This window comes from Actinia tenebrosa, unplaced genomic scaffold, assembly GCF_029948245.1.
Source record: "Actinia tenebrosa isolate PJP-AT-01 unplaced genomic scaffold, QUT_ActTen_1.0 PGA_scaffold4__44_contigs__length_22323623, whole genome shotgun sequence".
Taxonomy (NCBI): domain Eukaryota; kingdom Metazoa; phylum Cnidaria; class Anthozoa; order Actiniaria; family Actiniidae; genus Actinia; species Actinia tenebrosa.
Window position 1 is genome coordinate 9,695,453 of NW_028292581.1, and position 22,769 is coordinate 9,718,221.

General features: G+C 37.5%; 6 protein-coding genes across 6 annotated transcripts; 1 reads left to right on the plus strand and 5 right to left on the minus strand.

Annotated features, from left to right (window-relative positions):
• Nucleotides 1-120: 120 nt before the first annotated feature.
• LOC116296614 (liver carboxylesterase 1-like) lies at nucleotides 121-1,881 on the minus strand. Its single transcript, XM_031704663.2, has one exon. The coding sequence runs from the start codon at nucleotides 1,879-1,881 to the stop codon at nucleotides 121-123; it is 1,761 nt and encodes a 586-aa protein (XP_031560523.1).
• A 2,428-nt stretch (nucleotides 1,882-4,309) lies between these two features.
• LOC148907012 (uncharacterized) lies at nucleotides 4,310-5,127 on the minus strand. Its single transcript, XM_089036982.1, has one exon. It carries the CDS (start codon nucleotides 5,057-5,059, stop codon nucleotides 4,472-4,474), a length of 588 nt encoding a protein of 195 aa, XP_088893108.1. The 5' UTR covers nucleotides 5,060-5,127; the 3' UTR covers nucleotides 4,310-4,471.
• Nucleotides 5,128-7,209: 2,082 nt separating this feature from the next.
• Nucleotides 7,210-8,598, plus strand: LOC116296626 (bile salt-activated lipase-like). The gene has a single exon (XM_089036521.1). The coding sequence runs from the start codon at nucleotides 7,210-7,212 to the stop codon at nucleotides 8,596-8,598; it is 1,389 nt and encodes a 462-aa protein (XP_088892647.1).
• Nucleotides 8,599-9,867: 1,269 nt separating this feature from the next.
• On the minus strand, nucleotides 9,868-11,387 carry LOC148907013 (uncharacterized). The gene is made up of 2 exons (XM_089036522.1): nucleotides 11,264-11,387; nucleotides 9,868-10,838 (listed from the first exon to the last, which is right to left on the minus strand). Exons 1-2 carry the CDS (start codon nucleotides 11,385-11,387, stop codon nucleotides 9,868-9,870), a joined length of 1,095 nt encoding a protein of 364 aa, XP_088892648.1.
• Nucleotides 11,388-12,225: 838 nt separating this feature from the next.
• Nucleotides 12,226-14,129, minus strand: LOC116296849 (neuroligin-2-like). The gene has a single exon (XM_031704959.1). It carries the CDS (start codon nucleotides 14,100-14,102, stop codon nucleotides 12,363-12,365), a length of 1,740 nt encoding a protein of 579 aa, XP_031560819.1. The 5' UTR covers nucleotides 14,103-14,129; the 3' UTR covers nucleotides 12,226-12,362.
• Nucleotides 14,130-15,609: 1,480 nt separating this feature from the next.
• LOC116296859 (hemagglutinin/amebocyte aggregation factor) lies at nucleotides 15,610-19,875 on the minus strand. The gene is made up of 4 exons (XM_031704970.1): nucleotides 19,756-19,875; nucleotides 19,139-19,291; nucleotides 17,386-17,773; nucleotides 15,610-16,846 (listed from the first exon to the last, which is right to left on the minus strand). The coding sequence occupies exons 2-4, from the start codon at nucleotides 19,260-19,262 to the stop codon at nucleotides 16,813-16,815; spliced, it is 546 nt and encodes a 181-aa protein (XP_031560830.1). The 5' UTR covers nucleotides 19,263-19,291; nucleotides 19,756-19,875; the 3' UTR covers nucleotides 15,610-16,812.
• Nucleotides 19,876-22,769: the final 2,894 nt, after the last annotated feature.

Genomic DNA, 22,769 nt, shown 5'->3' on the forward strand with positions numbered 1-22,769 from the left:
CTTTATTTTCTTTTATCTCCATTCAAGCAGCCAGTCGTAAACTAAGTAAGGGATCATTTGTTGAATAACACAACATAACAGAATGGATATTCTACGAAGGTGCCAAATGCACAAGAAAAGCTAGCTAACTGTTATTTGTTCTGTAGAGTGCAATCTTTGTCTATTAATCCTAGTACTGTCTTTAAGCCATTGGGTGAAATTTTGATTCCAGAATTTCATTTTCTCTGGACGATAGTTGCTGAACATGTCGGGATTCACCTGGATTCTCAGATAGTCTTTGTTGGTTAAGTCGAATGTTTGCCATTTAACGCCATGCACAGGATTAGGTGTCGGGTTTCCAAATTTGGCAAAGTTGATAAACATGGTCACCATAATGTCGCTCACAGTTCTGTCATCCTTATCATAACCGCCAGGCTTAAGGAAAGGTTTGCCGAACTCGTACGCCTCCGTATCGCCGTGGGTCGGTCCCATCCATTCTTCTGGTGCTTCTGTTTTGCGATGTCCATGGGCAAACTCAAACATGTAGGTAGGAGCACCGTGTTTGCTATGGAAGGTCAAGGCAGCATGGGTTGGCGCAGCTACAACGATATCAGTAAAAATGTCTACTAAAACTCTCTCGTATTCAGATTTAGAGAGGCTCACTTGCGAGCTCTGTCGCAAGTATTTCTCTGATATTTCTTGAACAAAAAATCGTAGCTGTGCCTTTTTTTTAACTTTCAACCGTTGTTTCAGAGCAAAACGTAAGGCATTTTGAAATTTGTTTAGACTGTCTATCTCAAAGCCTTTGTTTCCGCTTTGAGGAATTTGAAGCTTTATAACATCAACAAACTGCCGCCCTTCATCACTAGTAAAACCAGCCATGAAAGGAATCGTTTTAAATTTTCCATCGCCTCTTAACTTCAGTGGAATGTCAAGAAGGAAATGTTTATCAACAATTGGCGATGATATTGAGTCAAGGCTGGTATTACTTAAAATGTCATACCAAGAGTGTGATTGTAAGCATTGAACTTGATCCAATCTCTCGTTACACTTCATTTTGGTTATTAGTTGTTTACTGGCCTCTTCAACCTCTGACTTTGGCTTGAAATATAATGGGCCCACTTCCACGTCTACACCACTCACTGCAATACCTCGATGAAACAGTCCTCTGGACAGAGGTGATAAGTAATGTAATCCCACACTAGATCCTCCTGCGCTTTCACCAAGGAGAGTCACGCTCTTCTTATCACCACAAAATCCCTCGATGTTTTGTTGGACCCACTTGAGGGCCTCTACCTGGTCAAGAAGACCCATATTTCCCGGTGCCTCTGAGTCCCCAGTCGTGAAGAACCCGAATGGTCCAACTCGATATTGGATAGTAACGAGAACAACATCGCGAATTGGCAAATACTCGCCTGGTACATCGTCAAAGGTAGAGTAACCGCTCTTAAATTTTCCTCCGTGTATGAACACTATTACCGGATACTTTTTGGGACCATTTATAAATGGAGTGTAGATGTTTAGGTACAGGCAGTCTTCGCTTACGTCCTTTGCTTTGTCAAAGTCAGGCCGGCCCCCTTTTATTCTTTCAATGTCGAGCCCGCTTTGAGCACAGATCGGTCGATAATAGGTGGCATCGTACTCACTTGATCTTCTTATGGTGAGAGGTTGTGGGGGCTTGAATCGCAGAGTGCCATTTGGCGCTTGAGCGAATGGAATGCCCAAGAACTTGTAGATAGGTTTTATGTCACCTTCTTGGCAATGAAGAGCTGTTCGTTTTCCCCTCACATAGCCTTGTTTTGTTAAGACCCGCGAAACGTTTCTACCGCCGAATCCAAAGACTTGGACAACCTGGGCTGCCAACAAGGAAGCCAAAAGAGCCCTGTAAGTGTACGACTTCATAATGGCGATAAATGAGTTATATCTCAGTAATCCTAGCTATTGATATAGGACACCTTAAACAATAGAATGAATAAACATGAGGTAATCTCTTATTGAGAAATGTCAAACAAAATGAAAAAGAAAAAGAATGCATTTTTTTCATAAATGCTTAATCAAATATTGCAAAGAAAAGAGGTTTTTCAATATCAAACCTGCAGATTTACTAGTTTCACACTATAACATATGCTGGTATGGGAATTTAAAAATGTATGTCAATCAATAAGATATATCCGAAGAGTAAGCTACATCACAATATCCAACAGAAATTACTGCATTCAGGCTGAATTTATGGTTTGTATTCTTCTGGTGAGTTGTAACGGAAGGCTCCCGAACTTTATTCCATAAAATATTTTGAGTAAAATTAAAGGAGGGACCGTTGGTCGGTCTATCAGGTCACCTGTGCATGGGCAGGTTTTATCCCATTTTTCACTTTTTCATTCCACTGCAATAAAGTCGCCTATTTCATACCAAGGCGTCTCTATCTAGATTTTCTAATATAGATTCGACTCAGACTAGTATCTAGTGCTTTGACTACAGTAAGGACATGGAATGGCTACAGGAAATACAATTAGCTTTTAATATCTTTCCTTTCTTTTAATTATGTCTTCTGATATAACTGAGAAATTCAGAAGGTTTTTTTTAGTAGATGACAGCTAGACATGGTACCGCTGTTACGCAAGGGAAGCACATCAAAAAGTCAATGATGTCATTCGAAAGAGAAGCTTTGATTTCTTTTTTTCCCTTTCTTTCTTGTTTCTTATTTTATTTCATCGAGGTAGTAGACAGCTATCTCATCTTATATATTATTATATTGTATTTTACATGAGTGTGCGGTGTTGTTTTTCTATCGATTGCTTCGTTATTTTCATGAAGAACTTGACTGTCAGTCAACTGCTTAAAATACTAGTAAAGTGAAAAGGCCTATTCCGGGTATTACCCTGCGTAAGACTGCCTTATGTCGCCCTATATCGCTTAAGTTATGGCCATTTATCAAAACTCCTTATGAATTAGTTCGCCTATGATTAACTTATATTGACATTAACCCGTGGCAGAGGGAAGGAACTTGGAGTAGACCTGTGAAAAGTTGTCTCCTGTCTTTATCCCTAGCCATACTACAGGGTTCGGTGCCGCAGTGGTTAGTGCTTCCGACTTTCACTCAGTGGTAGAGCCTTTGCTGAGGGGTAATGTTTGTAGGGCGTAGAATCCTTGGCAATCTAAATTGGGAACTTTGAATCCCTCGTGGCTCGATCGGATGACGGTTAAATGGCGGTCCCGTCTCCAACTTGGGAACGTAAAAGGACCATTGAGGATGCAACGAACCTTGGCAGTGACCACCCTCAGTACAAGCAATAAGTTCGGCTTGGCGTAGTGTTCCAAAACGTTTACTAGTGACTACGTTTACTACATTAATAAACATAGAAATATTCATTATATCCACAGCTAGTTTACCAGTGGAATGTTGCCTGGTTGTTGGATAAAAATACAAAAACAGAACACATTCGTGTCAAAATTCCATATGATGCATTTTGTAAGTGTGTGTTTTTTTTTTGTTTGTTTTTGTTTTTGTTTTTGTTGAAAAAATGAACTGTGAAATGTCACGACCCGTTTATTGACTGGTTTTCATGTGAATTTTTTTTCTTTTATGCTAGATTTTTATTCCTTTTAATTTCGCCATCTATTTCCAAGTTTTTTTCTTTAGTTACGTTAGAAACTTTTGCCATTTTTATCGAAATAGTCAAATACCGTTGTGTTCCATGATGACAGACATCATTATTTATAGACTCAGTCCTCTTGCATGTGCCGTCAAAGGAGCTCAATTTATGGGTTATAGATTTATAGAAACCAAAGGTGCATTTGGTAGCCCTGATAATCGTAATTGCGTTGTACTCCTCTTTCTCGATCTTTCTGCTGTTTTTGACACTGTTGATCAAGATATCCTTTTAAATCGCCTTAGATCCAAATTTGGAATCTGTGTAAAAGCCCTCAAGGGGTTCCAGTCATATTTATCTGATCGCTCACAGTATGTCTCGCTATATGGTATTTTATCTGACACTCTTGATCTGAGTTGTGGTGTTCCTCAAGGTTCTGTTCTGGGTCCAATACTATATCTGGCTCATGTATACCTCTCCTGTTGCTGAAATTTTACGTCTATACAATATGTCTTACAATATCGCATCAAATCCTATGGTTATCTAGCCTCTTTTGCAGACGTTATTTGTGTTAGTGGGGGAGGGATAAGAGACCGACACAAATAGCGTCTGCAAAGGAGGCTAATGGTTATCGCTCTTTTTCCGTCTCTGCTCCTCAGCTCTGGAAATCTATTTTGTCTTCAGTAAGAAACATTGCAAGCCCTTCGTCCTTCAACTCATCATCATTGTTATTATTATTATTATCAGCAGTAAACACGTTTGAATGCTAATTAGGTAAGCTAGATAGGGCGTAATTTCGTAACCTACCAGCATGACAGGATTAATAATATATACAATCACTTAAAACCAATTATTAATGTTCTTAAGATGCAGTTTAAATACTTGGAATGTTTGAAATGTCCTTAAGATGTGATTAATTTGAATGTTCTTGCAATGTTCACTGTGCAGCTTAATACCGCTTTCTGCATTCTGAGTAATACATCTTTGTATCTTGCTCCAAAGATATTCTTCATCTCAGGTTCCATCTCTTTAGACCATCCTCCAAGAGCGTCCAAAATGAGGTTCACTTGCAAGATCGTGTATCCTGGGTGTTGTTTCGTGAGCTCAAGTCTAAGTGCTCCATACTTCTTCGTCTTCTCTTTGTCTTTCTTTTCTCGGTTGTTAACCCACGGACAGCTCATTTCCACCATGAGTACTTTCTTGTTATTGTGATCGATGAAACGCGCGTCCACACGGTTAGATCGTACATACATGTGGTCAGCATATACAGGTACATCCCAGTATGCTTCAGCGTCAGTTGATTTGTAGAGTGGTTTGGGTTTGACATCAGAAAACCATGGGGGTGTACTATCAGCCAGTTTGAGATCTCTTAGCATCTCAAAGAAAAACACTTTCAAAGCAGCGTTGTGTCTATCCAGGTACTTGGACTGTGCAAGAGACGGACATCCAGCCAGTACATGTGCCAGACATTCGGAACCCTCGCCGCACATTCTGCATGTGACATTATTCTTGTCTGTTGTTCCCGTCTTGTAGGCGGAGTAGACTCTCGTTGGGGTTAGCTGTTATTATTATTATTATTATTATTATTATTATTATTATTATTATTATTATTTATTTATTATTATTATTATCATTATTATTATTATCATTATTGTTATCATTATTACATTGTCTGTTGAAGGTCTGACAACTGAAATCTTAGGCCGATTTACTCGTTTAAATCTTAATATTTTCACAGCCGAAACAACGTAGTTCCCTTTTACATTGGTATATCAGGCTAGTTTTTTTGGTGACAAAAGGCAAGTTAGCGCACTAAATAAGGACAAAAATCCCTTTTTCTTGCAAGAAATATACTCTTAGTTGATATATGAAGTAGATTTTTGCTTTTAATTCTCCAAGGGAAGAAAAAAATGTGACATTTTTTTGCGATACGATGTGAAGACCTACAAAGTGTTTTATCCTATGAATTTTTATCGTCATTTAGTGCGCTAACTTACCTTATCACCAAAAAAACTACCCGAATCCGCCATCCTTTTTTACATTCCTCGCATAGCTAAAATGCTGTACAGCCAGCCACGATAGCGGATTTAATCACGTGACCTCTTAGTGCAAGTCGCCTATTGCACTGATTTGAACACACTGGTTATCACTTCCTTGTTTTTAACTGATTTATTCTCATCTTTGCATCATAATTACCGCGACCTAACATCTATTTCACCCAGGCCTGCTCTCTGTCTGACCTCTAGCTCAGCTGGTAGAGCATCGGTAGTACAATTCCGAAGGTCGTGGGTTCGACTCCCAGCGAGGTCGGAAATTAATTTTTCCGAATTTAATTCCAAGGGCTTTCGCCCGGAATAACCTCGTTCACAAGCACTATAACTTATCTATATTTCTATCTTCATGTTTTTAACTGAGTTGATTGTTAATTAATTTCCTCTGAAACTAATAAAAGTGATTCGAAGAATAACAATCCCGCTCACGCATTGGAAAATACAGGATGTTAAGATGAGAGCCAAAAAAAACCAGAAGACGGAAAAAAGGAATGAAAGCTTGTCTTTCGAATGACATAATTAACGTTTATGGCGTGCTTCCCTTGCGTAAGCGCAGTACCATGACTAGCTATGTCATCTACTAAAAAAAAACTGAATTTCTCAGTTATTTCAGGAAACAGAATTGAAAGAAAGGGAAGATATCAAAAGCTGTTTATATTTCTTGCAGCTATTCCATGTCCTTACTGTAGTCAAAGTACTAGAGATTAGTCTGATTCTAATGAGTCAAATCTATATAAGAATATAAGACGCTTTGATATACTGAAGAGGCAACTGAATTGGAATGAAAAAGGGATAAAACCTGCCCATACACAGGTGACCTGATAGACCGACTACCGGTCGCTTTTGTCATTTTACTCGAGGTATTTTATTCAAGAAAAAAATGGTCTTTTTTTTTTGAAGTTACAAGATTTTCAGACTGAATGCAGTAATTCTGTTCTTTGATATTGTAATGTACCTTGCTCTTCAGAAAGGTGTTGAATTATTTGACTATAAATTTCTTAAATTCTCATATCAGCATACTATACGAGGTATATTTTGAATCTGCGGGCTTAAAATCCAAAACCTTTTTTTATAATATTGGATTAATTATTTCCGAAAAAATGCTTTATTTTCCTGTCATTTTGATTTTGTTTGACATTTCTCAGTAAGAGATTACCTCATGTTTATTCATTCTATTGTTTAACGTGTCCTATATCAATAGCTAGCTATAGGATTACTGAGATATAACTCATTTATCGCCATCATGAAGTCGTACACTTACAGAGCTCTTTTGGCTGCCTTGTTGGTAGTCCAGGTTAAGGCTCTTGCATCCGGTGGAAACTCTCCGCGGGTCTTAACAAAACAAGGCTATGTAAGAGGAATACGAAAAAACGTGCGTTGCAGCAAAGGTTGCCCAAAAGTTATCTACAAGTTCTTGGGCATTCCATTCGCTCAAACGCCAAATGGTACTCTACGATTCAAGCCCCCTCAGCCTCTCACCATGAACAGGTCAAGTGAGTACGATGCCACATATTATCGACCAATTTGTGCTCAATCGGACGTCAACGATGGAAAAATAAGAGAGGCCTGGCGTGCCTTTAGCAAAAATAATGGATGTAAGCGAAGACTGCCTGCACCTAAACATCTACACCCCATTTATAAATGGTTCCACAAAATATCCGGTAATGGTGTTTATACACGAAGGAATATTTAGAGCAGGTACCCCTATTTTTGGCGATGCACCAGGCGAGTATTTGCCCACACGCGATGTTGTCCTTGTCACTATCCAGTATCGACTTGGACCATTTGGGTTCTTCACTACTGGAGACTCAGAGGCACCTGGAAATGTGGGTCTTCTTGACCAAGTAGAGGCCCTCAAGTGGGTTCAACAAAATATCGAGGGTTTTGGTGGCGACAAGAATAGCGTGACTCTCCTTGGTGAAAGCGCAGGAGGAACTAGTGTGGGATTACACTACTTATCACCTCTGTCCAGAGGACTGTTTCATCGAGGTATTGCAGTGAGCGGTGTGGACTTGGAATTAAGTCCCTATGTTATGAAGCTAAAGTCAGTGGTTGTAGATGCCAGTAAAGGCCTAATAGAAAGAAACAATTGTAGCGTGAGCGGAGGTAATGCGGCGAAAATCCGATGCTTACAGTCACGCGCCTGGAAAGACATTTTACATTTACCCTTCATTAACTCAATGTCGCCAGTTGTTGATAATCATTTTCTTCTTGCAAATCCATGGAAGTTAAGGAGAAATGGTAATTTTCGAATACTTCCTTTCATGGCGGGGTTTACCAGTCAAGACGGGTCGCATGTTGTTGAATCATTGTTACTGACAAGATCGAGGTGGATGGTAAACAGTGTTAAGGAGTTTAAAAAATACATAAAGAAAGCTCTGAGCTTAATTAAAGTTGATAATGTAACGCAACAAGACCTCATTTATCAATTGCTAGAAAATACGTACCTGCCAACCCGAAGTGTACCGTATTCTGGATCTCAATACTTGAAGGCATTAGTAGACGTTTGTACTGATTTCAGTGTAGCTGCACCAACTCATGCTGCCTTGACCTTCCATAGTAGGCATGGTGCCCCTGCGTACTTGTTTGAGTTTGCCCATCGACGTAGACAAGCACGATTTCCGTATGACAGGTGGATGGGAGCGTCTCACGGCGATACGAAGGAATACGAGTTCGGCAAACCATTTCTTAAGCCTCGACGTTATAATAATAGAGAGAGAGATGTCAGCGACATTATGGTGACGATGTTTACAAACTTTGCCAAATTTGGTAACCCGACACCCAATCCTGTGCATGGTGTTCAATGGCAAACATTCACCTCAACCAACAAAGCCTATCTGAGAATCAAAAGCACTCCCGCTATGGCTAGAAGATATCATAACAGCAGAATAAAAGCATGGAATACCTGTATCAAGAAAATGCTCAAGCCTAAAACGCGGCCATTCCAATGCCGGCTTTCGCGTGACGTCATTAATTAATGGGATTTTTTTCTAAAATGTGTTATAGAAATCAGTGATATAATTCTGAGGGAAAACGTTTGATTGGTTCCTGCGCGAGTTATGAAGGTCAATTTTATGTCATATTTTAATGCCATCACTCGTACAGAAAATCGAATGGAATTGAGTGCAGTTTGAAACAAATATCACGAGTACCGTTCGAAGTCAAGATTTTAAAATTGCACGAGCCAGAAGCGAGTTTTGATTTTAAACTTCACTAGTAATATATTTTTTTTAATAAGATGACCATCAAAATTTTTTGATCAAAAATGTTCAGAGTGATTTCAAAAGAAATCAACTAGTAGCACACCAATCACAATAGACAATTTTTGAAGTCATATTAATAGAGTGAAAATCAAAAATAATTTACCCTAAATGTTTAGAATAGTGAATCCAAATAAATAATTTTAGAGAAATTGAATCGAAAACGAATAATGGGATATTTCATCATGATGTAAGCCAGCGTAGTTTCGTCTGACCGAGTGTTGCCCTGTCGCACAGCCTAGGAATGGCCAGCATGGCCGCTTTATTTATACTATTTCAGCAAAAATCGCGTTGTGTTTAATTGCTCGCTTATAATTTAAAACAAAGAAATTCTCTACACCCTCGAAACTTATTAGTAGTTTAGTTTAGTTTAGTTTAGTTTAGTTTAGTTTAGTTTAGTTTAGTTTAGTTTAGTTTAGTTTAGTTTAGTTTAGTTTAGTTTAGTTTAGTTTAGTTTAGTTTAGTTTCGTTTAGTTTAGTTTCGTTTCGTTTCGTTTAGTTTCGTTTCGTTTCGTTTCGTTTCGTTTATTCGTCACTATTTACAACCTGAGGTACAATATGTGATCTAATAAATTAAGTGAGCCAAATATAGTTGTATAGAGATAAAAAGGAAAAAATAGTGAAAAAGAAGTAGGTTATTATGATAAAACGTGACAGGGGGAGGATACAGGACTTGCGTCCCAATTGACAACCTTCCCCTATTGTAGTGAAACTTCTTAAAACATTTTAGCGTTATGAAAAAATTAGTATGAAATAGCAAGAGTGAAGAGGTCTAAAAGTTATGACCTTGAATATTCTATCAAAGAATACTGGACTAATTCATTATATAGTGAAAAATAAGCTTTTTGAATTTCTCCAAGGACATTGAACTTCTTAGAACTCTTTTGCGTTATAAAAAAAATCAGAAATAGCAAGAGAGGAATGGTCTAAAAGCTATAACATTACATATTTTATCAAAAATACCAGACTAATCGATTATATAATGAGTTACTGAGGTGGCTGATAGGATGATAATTTCTGGTCATAGTGTTCAGAAATTAACTTTTTAAATTTCGTAGACCCATTCCTTATCTTGTACAGCATAACAAGGCCAGTCATTTCTCTTCTGTGTTCCAGTGGCTGCAGTTCGAGGTAGATGAGCTTCTCAGTGTATGTCTTGTCCTCAGGATAGTTCAAAATGAACTTGGTAGCTCTACGTTGTATATTCTCGATCAGCCTGCGATGTTTTGCAGTGTATGGCGACCAGACACTAGAGGCGTACTCTAGCTTGGGCCTCACCAACGAGCGAAATAGAAGTTTTCTTGTTCTTACATCAGTGATGTCTCTTCTGCAGATTCTTTTTACGAGGCCAAGTGTCTTATTGGCCTTGGCACATATGTCTTCGATGTGTTTGCCCCACGTCATGTCACTTGCGACAGTGACTCCAAGGTCTTTGATGTGGCTAGCTTGCTGGAGGTCCTGGTTACCAAGGTGGTGCTGGTTGGTGTCGACTTCAGATCTTTTCTTTGACATGTGCAGGACTTTACATTTGGATGTGTTGAATGTCATTTTGGAATCAACACTCCAGCGGTGAACACAATCGATGTCGTCTTGGAGAGATTGCTGACAGGATCTTGAGTCTATGACTCGGTAAAGCTTCGAATCATCGGCGAAAAGGGCAAGATTAGGCTTGGATAGATCGAGATGGACTGCGTCAACTTCTCTGCCACTTGCTAGATTTTCCACAATGTCATGGTAGACTGTGAGTAGCTGCGTTACTGTTGACTTCCCTTTAAGGAATCCATGTTGGAGGTGGTACAGGAATGGGGACAAGTATTTGTAACAATGATCAAAGATGCAACGTTCTAGTGCTTTCGAGACAATGCACAGCGGCGAGATTGGTCTGTAGTTTGCAGCAAGAGAAGGGTCATCTCTTTTGAAGACAGGCGTTATGTTGGCACGTTTCCAACTTGCTGGAACTGACCCAAGCGACAACGATAAGTTGAACAGTTGACAGAAGTTGACAACATGAAGTTGTGAACGTTTTACAAAATTATAAAATTTTTATTTTATTATTAAGCTAAATTACGTTTTTCAAACTGAACGTAGGTGAAAACCAAGAATAGTGTTTAAACTTAAGGACGTTCATGAGCATTGTTCGCGCGCATCATTTCTACGCATGAATTTAGTGAGCGCGCGCTTATCGTGATGACGTTATTCCAATGTTTTGATAAGCAAAACCTCATAAAAAAGGGGACACGCATTTTTTATTTGCTTATTTTACTTCTAGTATGATGTTCTTTCATTATGCAAAATGTTAAAAGAATCTGACGATGTCATCTTTTGCCCATGCATGAACGTCTTTAATCAGCATTATTTTCTTAATCTATTTGACTCCAAGTACAGATTCGTACAATTCTAAAGAAATACCGTAGTCCGTAGATGATTAACCCCTTGCTATGACCAGCAAACTCAAAAGTCTTGATTGTGACGCTGATGGTTTTGAACGAATACTCACTCCTTTCCATGTGGGATGTATTTAGTAAAACTAAAAGCAATTATGAAAATTGGAAAATTCACGTTAGAATAGCGTAATACAAGAACGAAGCCGAGAGAGGGACGAGTAGGGCTAAATCTGCCATCTTTGATGTAAGCCCTATTAGTTCCCAAACCCTTAGTTATTTTAGCACCCGGCATTTGTTAGCTTACCTGTGTATGAGCCCAACTAGTGGAAACAATGGACAACAAGGCGGCCTTTTTCAGTTGATGCCATTAGGTTCGGCTCATGTGAAGTTTCACGCTTGACCTACTATTAAGGCTTCAATTCAAGCCCGCTTTCATATTTGTATAGTAAAATCCGGAAGTAAATTCTGTATAACGTTCGTAAACAGACGACATAAGACAACGTAACCTCTAGGATTAACACCCAAGTGAGAAAGTGACACATTTGGATTTTCAGACCCTTCATAAAAACTTGTTTCTATGCTTCGTGTATCTACTGATTATGAAGGGGTTCCATGACTACTGTCAAATGGCTAAAAGCACGACTGACTATAACCTGCGTAATCCGTATAGTACATCTATCGAACTGCTTTCCCGTCAAGCCAATTCTATACGTTGCCTCAGCTTCTAGACGTAAGGCATGTCTATTGTGTGCAATGAAAGTGTTTAAAACGGGAACCATTGATATACTCATGCTAAATTTGTGGTTCTCAATATAAGGTTTTCTGTATCTACTTTTTATTAGTTAAAAAAATAGCAGGACCTCAGCAGTCTTGTTTTCTTCAACAGACAAGCTAAGCTTCGCAAATTTGAATTAAACCACTCCTTATTTCCTAGCCCTCTTTTGAGAAAACATTCCTTTATTCAAGTTTTATTCACGAAATACAATTTTTCTAAATGATTGTGATGGCATGCATTTCTTTAGTGAGTAAATAGCGTAGGTCTATTAAAACTTAATTGATATAAAGGATCTGTTTTCTATCAGTTTTTCTGTCTGTATCTCACCACATTTGATCAAAGTTAGCTGTGCCAGACAGGTCTGCGACTTCGTCACCCAATACAGAATCTTCTTTATCTGGAAGCAATGTTGGGAAATACTTATTCCAGAAGGCCATTCTGAGTGGGTAATATCTACTTGTCAAAAAGGGCTTTTCCTTGACTTTCATATACGATGTTCTAAATGACTTGAATTTGAGCCACTTTATAATTTTGACAGGAGTAGGGATAGGTTTTCCGAATTTAGCAAAATTGGTAAACATGGTCACCAAAGTGTCGCTGACTTTTTTATCTTTCTCGTCAAACTTTAATCTTGTCTTGGAGTTTAGAAGTGGAAGACCAAACTTGTAGGGCGTCGTATCTTCGTGGATGACGCCCATCCATTTAGGCTTTGGATGGAGTTTAGAGCGATGAGCGAACTCAAACATATAGGTAGGAGCACCGTAATCACTATGGTAGGTTAAGGCAGCATGAGTTGGTGCAGCAACGTAGAAGTCAGACAACATTTCTACAAGTTTTCTACGGTGTTTAGGACCGTTCGACAAGAATCCCCATGGAGTGAACTGGAACTCTAGAGCGTTAAAAGCAGTGAGAGCCTTGTCTTTTGTACGTTGGAATGACATTTTAAGAAAATCTTCTAAATATTTTCTGAACCCTTCAGTGTTGTACTCTTCTTTTTTCTTGGATTCCAAAAGCATTGCACCTTCCTGGCTCACAAACCCTGACATTAGAGGAAGTTTACGGAATTTTCCTTCTGTTCTCAGTTGTTGTGGCTCGTCTGGTAGAAAATGTTTGTCTACAAAAGGCTGCATAAGAAACGGACTTGGTGCATTCTTTCTAATATCGGAGATGGAGGATGATTGTAAGCATTGTAAGGTTGCTTTGGAATTATTTCTTTCGCAGTTCAACTTACTGATTAAAGTTTCACTTGCTTTTAAGACAGTAGACTTTGGTTTGTAGGCGAAGGGAGAAAGGTCCACACCACTCACTGCAATACCTCGATGAAACAGTCCTCTGGACAGAGGTGATAAGTAGTGTAAAGACACACTAGATCCTCCTGCGCTTTCACCAAGAAGAGTCACGCTATTCTTGTCGCCACAAAAACCCTCGATGTTTTGTTGAACCCACTTGAGGGCCTCTACCTGGTCAAGAAGACCAACATTTCCAGGTGCCTCTGAGTCCCCGGTAGTGAAGAACCCAAATGTACCAAGTCGATACTGGATAGTGACAAGAACAACACCACGTGTGGGCAAATACTCGCCTGGTGATATATCACGAGTAGGGGTACCTGCGACATAGCTTCCTCCGTGGATATAAAAGATAACTGGGTACTTTTTCTTGCAGGATTTTATTGATGGGGTGTAGATGTTTAGGTACAGGCAGTCTTCGCTCATATCCTTCGTTTCATCAAACTCAGGCCATGCCCCTTTGATAGAATCAAAGTAGTATTGAGGTTGTGTACAGATTGGTCGTAGAGAAGTTGCATCATAATCACTTGATCTTCGAGCGGAAAGAGCTTGTGGGGGCTTGAAGCGAAGATCGCCAATTGGTTTTTGAGCATAAGGAACGCCGAGGAATTTGTAGACATTTTTTTTCTGCTTGTTGTCTACCTCGACTTCTTGTCGCACTCCCTTCACTTTGCCTTGTTTAGTGTCAACAACATTATTTGTTGTGGCAACAGAAGTGATATGAACCACCAGATAGATAAGTGAAATAAATTCACTGCGAGTAAACGAATTAAACATCACAACGGAAGAACGAAGAAACCTCCAGTGACACAATCTAAAACTGACTTTAAATGTTCAAGTACCTTATTAGTCATTTATTTTAAGCAAACGAAAACGTAAGTATGAAGTAACCGATAAAAAATCTTGCCAAACGGACCAATGAAAATCACCGCTGCTTGATTGGGGTTACCTTGGTAACATACTGTGAAAATCACAATTGACTTGGAGATTTTTGTTTTTCACTAATTTTAAGGAATTTTTAATGGTCAAGTGACTTTTCACGTTTGCCGTCAAAGAGAATCTTAAACTCATTGTTCTTTTAATGAACGCGAGGAAGTTCATTGATTTATGAATAGATCAACCAAACTGACCACCAAAAAAACTCATTAGTTTCACATGACTATACAATAAAAATGCATGAATTAACAATAGAACGTTCTATCTTAACAACATCACTACAAATCTTTTGAATTCGAATATTTTTTTTGAAATTATTCCTTATAAATTCAGACTGGAATTCTCGAAAGTTTAGTATATATTTTAAAATATATCTTTTGCTTTTCATGCGATAAATAGAGATTACGTTTTAGTTGTACTTCATTTGTTAATATTTTTACTTGAATTCTTTCCAAGGACTAGTTTTTAAAAATAGCGTCATGAGTTCTAGTTTTTTTCTGTGTAAATAATAAATAAATAACTCTAATAAATGAGAGTTTTATTTGACATTTAAAAAAATCTCAAATTGCAAAATGCGTAAATTTCTAATCGTGAGGTTCTCAATGGGAGTTGACTTTAGGCAGGTTAGCGTTTAGACTATTGTTGGTCTTTTAACGGGTTATGGTTATATATTTTCAGTAGAGTAAAATCTACTAAAATATTGTAATAGCTTTTGTTTTATTTCTGGTTGTTTAAAACTAAACCTTGGCTTCGTCTAATTGGGGGAAATAGTCAAATACTTCACTGACTAAGTTATATTGTAGCAGCAATTTTCCCCACAAGGGCGTTATTAATTTCTAATTTACACGTTTTCATTGCGAAGGAGCATTTGCTCTTGCGTAACTTGTTTAAATAAACGATTCTATTTCTATCCTATTCTACTTGAATTTACTACTACACTGTACACTACGATAAAATTTTAATGTCTCCAATTCTTACTATTGATGGTTTTCAACCATTCCCAAGAGAATTAAATAACAAAAGACACGGCGGTCATTATGGAGGATATAACAAAATAATTCATTGACAATTCCTCCAACATGGCCGACGTGAAAACCATCAATTTAAACACATGTTAAAGTTCTTTTCATTTCACCTTGTTAGCATTTTTAGTCCGAGAGAGATATTCAAGTTTCAACTCACAGGTTTACCCCAAAAATTTAAAAGTTAAAAAGCTCGTTAGAAAAAGTCGTCAAGGTCCAAGTGAAGTGTGATTTGAAAGCTTGACCAATCAGAGAGCGTGGTACACCTTTTGTTATACAATACTGCCTACAGGACCACTTTAATATTTTCAAAAATTGCCAGACGATTTTCACTGAGCAGTTGTTTATTCATTTCATTTAAATTTAGAAATTACAATCCTTCAATGGACCCATGTATTCCAAAAGTGTTTATTTTTTTAATTCCTTAGCCCATTAGCATCAGAGCAAAGTTGGCTTACATTTAGGCTCTCATTTTATTAATTTTTTGCAAGTTTGATTGCTGTGTGCCACTTAACATAAGTTGAGTTTACTCTTAAATAATATGCGCATATTTAATTAGCGTAATCAAAATGAGGGCTTCGAATTCAAAATGGCGGCCAGGCAGCAACACGCGGGAGCTTATTTTTCTTCCAAGTTACACCTTTATTATTTTTAAAAGAATTTAAGACAATTACATGCAATAGTAGCGGAGATAAAGAACACTGTATGTAATGGGATTAAATTTCGTTGTGAAAACTACGTCCATGGTATAAAAACGTAAGCATTTGTGTAATTTCGAAATGGCGAATTTATATCAAAACTACCAGTTTTCATGTGATTGATTTTCCGTATTTTATTTATCTTGACATCGATGTAAATTATCAATTGCCAGGAAGTTATAGAGTACTTCGGTGTACTGCAATCATTCACCCCAAAAAAATTCTCTGACTCGATCAGAGGTCTTAAATCATTCCACCATTGATATTCTGCATAACGGTATCCTAGACATTTGACATATTGTTCAAGCTGTGCACTGAAAATCTTTGTATATTTTTGGCTGTCTAAATTGAAAATTCGAAAAAGAAAGGTTCTATGATTTCAGGATAATTTGACTGCCGCTTTCCAAATATGGAACAGCTGTTCAGTGAGGGAACAAAATACCTCTCTGGAATCTCTTAATCTCTGACATTTTTTTAGCTGTGCACTGAAAAATTTCTGGATGAAAAACTTTGTATATTTCTGCTCTCCCGGGTATTCAGTTTTACTGCTTGGCAACCATCTTAAATTTGAAGCTCTGCGGGCTTAGCCTCGTTTTAATGACGTCAATAATATATGCGGATATTATTTAAGAAGAGTAAATTGCATGGTGGCATTGGTAATTACAACCTCACTAAAAACACTAGTTTTGATACGTTTGCATTTGTTTCCATAATTACATCAATCACGATAATGAGAAAGTAGGTATAGAACTCTAGATAGTTCGGGTTATTGCAAAAATCGATTTCCTCGGCCGTATCATCGGTGTCTATTTTTTCCATAATCATATACACTTATTTGCACACATAGAATTTCCAAATTCTATCCCTAGAACAAAAAGAAAAAAAAGTATCATGAATATATAAGTGAAGAACTAAGACATACATTGAATGGTGAACTAAATTTTTGAGCGACTGAATAAAAATAGTCACCTGTAGTAAGCGAAAGTGAATCTGACGTGAGAAAACTGCTGCGCATATGATATGATATGATATGTTATGAAAATATGTTTATCTAAGAAAATTGCTAGTCTGCATGCGTTATCCATTATTTCCTAAACAAAATGGACTTGGTCATCATAATCCTCATTTGTTAATCCTTGAAACTTTTGTCGATTAAAGTCCAGTCAGTCTTAAAGATGGGAGTCCCGACTTTGTTTAGACTAGAAGTGGTGAATTTTCAAAGACAGTTGGACATGCGCATGTTCATTCTTTCCAAAAATCCTCAAAACTGTGTAAAGACAATGAAGTCTATCCCTCAATACTTGGCCGTAAATTTCAAATTAAAAACTTCAAGCGGTGTCTTCATCTATTCACCGTGTTTTCTAAATAAATATAAAAAAGATACACGCGGGATATCTTACTTACTCTGCCCAGTTGTAATGTCTACTTTCCACACCGGCTAAGTGATAACCAGTTGGCACCCAAAAGTCCAAATCGCCGTCATATTTATTTTTCCAGGCAGTCCAATAGCAGTTTCCTTTAGGGTGAGGTGGATTCCAGTACTTCTCGCGGCTGCATGTGAACTTGAATGTCCTGTCTTTGTAAAGTGTCCGGTAGGTATTACTGTACATTCGAGTTATGTAACCTCCACGAGGACAGACGAAATCCAGTTTACCATCATGGGTATTTTCTTCGCCAGTATTATAGCGTATTAGAGCCTTAGAGTTAGCATGGCAGGAATATGCCCAACGACGATCTTCGTATTCATTTTCATGAAAGCTGTTCAAGCGACTTATACTCATTCCTCTATCACCTGTTCAGTAGTAAAATATATTAATTTTAAAAACAATCTTTCAACAAAGTCGCAATGTTTACAGTTGCTTTGGCAAATATTTCCTAACAACGCTGCCATTTTTTTTGTGGTATTAGGCAGATTAAGATTCCCGTTTTTCCTTCTCGCAAACGGCAAACGTGACCACGTTTTCATTCGTTTCCCTACATTTCACTTTACCTTTTGCAAACCTTCTCGACAATGACAAGTATTCTTTTGTCTATCTACTACTTGGAGATTTTTGCGATTCCTTTTCACTAATTTTAAAGAATTTTTTAATGGTCAACTGACGTTTCACGTTTGCCGTAAACGAGAATCTTAAACTCTCTATTATTGTTGTCTCAAAATCGCGATTAGTTTTGTTTTGCAATTCTGATTTTTTCAATTCAAAGTTAAAGAAAAAAAAAGCAAGGATAGCGATCCTGATATTTACTTGAGAAGGATTCTCACTACCTAACAGTTGTCTCCCTTACAACGGTTTCTAGAAAGTTCGAGAAAATGGTCGGGGTCTGGCGTTTTGGAAAACTTTGTTTTTTCATCAACATACTACAATCATTAAAAAGAAGTTTAGATAAAGTTGAAAAGAATTTTTGTCTTCGTATACTTTATTCTTTACATCCTAATGCAATATTTTAACCTGCTACTCGCTCGAGTACATTTCGAGTATTAACTAACCGAAGTAAGCTAATGATGGTTGCCAACTATAGAAAAAATCCAAGAAAACATTTTTGAATCACGATTTGTTTTAACCCAAATTTAATGCTTATTTCAAATCTGGATAGAAGAAAGGGGTGTCCCCAGGTCGTTTTCTATATATCCAAGATTAAAAGTAAGCGTATCAACAACGCTTGAAGATAAAGATGCGATAAAAAATAAACTTCCTACAAAAACAATTCACGACACTGGTATTTTTCCTCCCTCCGTAAAAATTAACATGAGAGTTGTTTGTATATGAAAAATTCGAATGTAGTAAGGAATGTGTAAGAAGCATACACAGCCCCAAAAGCTTCTAGCTTTAAATACTGTGTATAAATAAAAAATTGATTTATTTTCTAATGAAGGTTATTATTATTGTATTTAAAAAATTCTGGGATAAAATTTAAGATTCTACTTCGCAACACAATTCTTCAGTATAGGATACTAGTAACTGATTCTACATTTCCTGCTACAGAACCGTTGCATTCAGAAGACAGATGTGGATACCTATTTTCGCCGTCAATCAAATGCTATGAGCCAATCGCGCGCGGTACTTTTGAGACGACAATGCGGGTTTATATATAGTATATATATCCTTTTGTGTCCTCTTCGTTAAATAATAAAAAATAAATTGCTTATTAATAATCTTACAATTCATGTTGATAGTGGCATGCCAATCGTTTCTGCTGCTGCTTGACCCACATGCTTGGAGACCGGGCATATACAACGCAAGAAACAAAATGAACAAAACATGTCGAACTTCTTTAGCCTGCATGGTTAATATCCAGCAATGTGAAAGTGAACCTAAAAACAAAGAAAGGTGCATCTCTTTTTTAGCCCAACCAATGAACTGCTTCGATTTTGCTTTGGATCCATATATAGAGTGTAATTGGCAAAAATGAAATATAGGCCATCGGTGTTTTTTGATTCAGTTCTTCATTGTCAAGTGAATCTAACTGTGTATATCTGGGGTCGAAATGGGTGTTTTTCTCGCGACCACTCTCGTAAGTGAACAGCTCTAGTTTACGTTACGCCCGTCAGTGTGAAACAAAAAGAAAAATATAAGTGTCAAACAACCTTTCCATAAATATCAAAACAAATAAAATAGGCGTTGGGTAAGATCATAAAGGACAAGCAATTGTTTCAGAAATCCACACATTGAAATACTGTTTATAAAATATGAAACAGTAGTATCAAGTATTATATTTTAAACGTAAAATATGTAGTCAATGTACTGAAAGCTAGTAATAACGGTGGCAGAAGCTTACCTTGTCAAACTAGAATGATTCACTTGGTTGAATCCTGGAGAACTGATTAACTAAATTCGTCGTTTTCATGTTATGTGGAGGTATTTATATGCAGTCAAGGTCGAAATTTATAAATAGAACAAAATAATATTGTTCGTCTCCAGCTAGATGTGCCAAGACTCGACCAGGAACGCTGAGCGACCTGGAAGAGTAACCTAAAACTTAAAGTGTCCCGCTATGTAATTAGTTTGCTACAAAACATTTTCTTTGTTTGAAAGGAATGAAACGTGTTAGGATGGTAAAGGTCATATGTATCCTACGCGAAACCCCTGACGATTCAGGAAGTCTGAAACATTAGCCGCTGTGGTTAGATATCAGTTATGCATCAAGTAAAAGCTTTCGTAAATTTTTTGCACACAAGGAAGTGATGTTCAAAATTACGAACAACTGCTAAAACCGTTAAATAGAAACGGTACACCGAGAATGACAAATCAATATAGAAGAAAGAAAATGAACATGACAAAATAAACAAATCGATAGATCAAGTTGGTTCACTAAAATAGAAATAAATTCTAATTCTTGAAAACCAAAGTAATATCCTAATAACTCCGAAAAAGAATCGTTCATATGCGTAGTTGGCGTGTCGGGACATGACCGGTAAGTTGCCCGAAAAAGCCCAAGGTTGGAAAAACAAAAATACGAGCATCACAAGACTAACATATGACCGTCAGATTAAGACTTGCCTTTACAATTAAGGCGGGCACGTGAATTATATTTTTGTTATACGTGTTTAGCTTTCGTGTATAGTTATCATTGCATTTCTTTCTCGTAATTATAAAGCTTATTTGTTTTAATCTAGGGTCAAAACAAATATAAAAATCATTTTGTTTCATAAATTGTTGAAAAATCTAAAATCTAAGACAGACAGAACATTTTAAAGAATCCTAGTCAACTGCATGCAATGCATTGCGCGCCGGAAACAATGCTTTGCTATGCAATGCGCCGTTTTCGAGAAAGACGTTTGAATGAGCCGTATGAGTCAATGAGTCATGAGTCAAATAGGAAAATTAATAATATTTTATATTCTAGTTGTTGGTATACCACCAAATGATCTGGGATAGAATATTGCTACCGTTTGTTATAGAAGGATTCAGTAGTCACCATCTATATGCGCCGTTTTCTCTGCCAGACAAGGAAATAGCTGTTTTGTATGTGTAGTTTGGAAATCCACTAGTTCCATCGTTTTTGTTATTCCAGGTAGATGTTTTACGAACATCTTGATATAACGAATTTATTTCAATAACGAATCTAAGGTAAATCAGTTTTGGAAAGTTGTGATATTTAACAGACTGAAAAGTCATTGTGTCTCAAAGATAATCTCTCTGCAAAATTCAATCTACTTGTTGTGGAATGAAAGGGAGGAAACTTTGGGAATTTAAAAACTTTGGCATAGTGAATTTGCCAAAATGTTGCTCCACAAGGGCATGGAAGATCTTCGAGAACGATGTAGGCGACAGATGTAAGCAATAATATAGGGGGCCGGCGCAGTGCCTTGTAGTTCACTAGGATTCTTTAAGATTTCGTCGAAACCACTTCGAATTCGAATCCATGATCGTTGGCGGGATAACATTGCAATAGTCCACCAACTGAAGCGGCCTTGTAGAGAGATTAAAATCAACGAGTTTATATATGTATGATTCTTTGTTCAATAAAATCAATAATATACCCTGGTTACCAGAGGTTTTCTGTTTCTTTCCCATGCTTTCTTTTAAGTACTGTAGAAGAGTAAGGAGAGCGCGAGTTACTGTACCTTCCTTGCTCACTCCGCGATTCCTTGTAAGTTCGAAAGAAAAATATCTGTTGGCACCCTACCCCCTCCCCCTCCCCCCTCCCCCAACAACAACAACAACAAAAAGAATTAAACTCGGTCGTTATCCAGCAAAGCGCCCATTTCATACAGCATTGCGGCATCATAGAAATCGAAACGCAACCAAATTTTAATTACTTAAGAGGGGTAGTATGGGTCGTGGAAATGGCTCTCAGCTCGCACAAAATGAAATAGCTCTTTCTCGCAGGCTCTACTCAGCAACCCCTGGATTCGGCCGAGTCGCACGACTCCAAAACTAGTAAGCTCAAAGAGACAACTTTCGTCAAAAAAGTGCACAATTATGTATGAACAAATCCTTAGGACTCGAGCCAAAATGGATTTAAATTTAGACAAATCATTGGGACGAAGCCAAACCAATGTATCTGCACGTATACGCAGCTGGGACTCGAGCCAAACTGGCTACCTAAACCCATGATTGATGATAAAATTAAAGGACCTTTATCATCCATGCTAAAACTATATTTTTAATTTTCTAGTAAATGTTTGGAAATGCATTCTTTTTTTCTCGATCTTTCTTAACTACATCTAAGATTCGTAGCCGACCAATAACAGCATTTTACATAACTATATGTTAGATCTAAATAGTCGATCACCAATTTTTGGTGTAGTTTTCTTCGTTCTAGATCTGTTTATATAAGTGCTCTATAGCTTTTGCTTCGCTCGTTACAGTTTAAGTGTTTTCTTCATTGTTAGCCTGGTCCCTTAGGAGTTTTTGTATGCCTTTATCCTCTATGCTAATAGTTAGTAGGTGCTCGCATGTAAGTTATTCGTTTCCCCTATTTTTTGATCGGGGACTTCGGATTCCTCGAGTTGGATACCGAATTCGAGTTCGAGTTATAATAGATTAAAAAAGCTTCAGGGATACGTTGCCAAACCAAAGATACTTTGCAGATATTTTGCTGTTATAGATGTAATACACCTTTTGCTGTTCATTAAGAGAAAATGTACATTCATTTGTGCCAATAGTTGTATCAATAACGTGTAATGTACTTTCATCAACACCACAAGTAGCATCATTAGCGCGGATCAACGTTCGATAACGATAACTGAATATGCGTGTACATTCATAGGCATCAATGGACAATCAATAGCGCGTTCGTACATTCATATCCGCGGAATGTATTTTCTTGTGCGCGAAATTCAACTT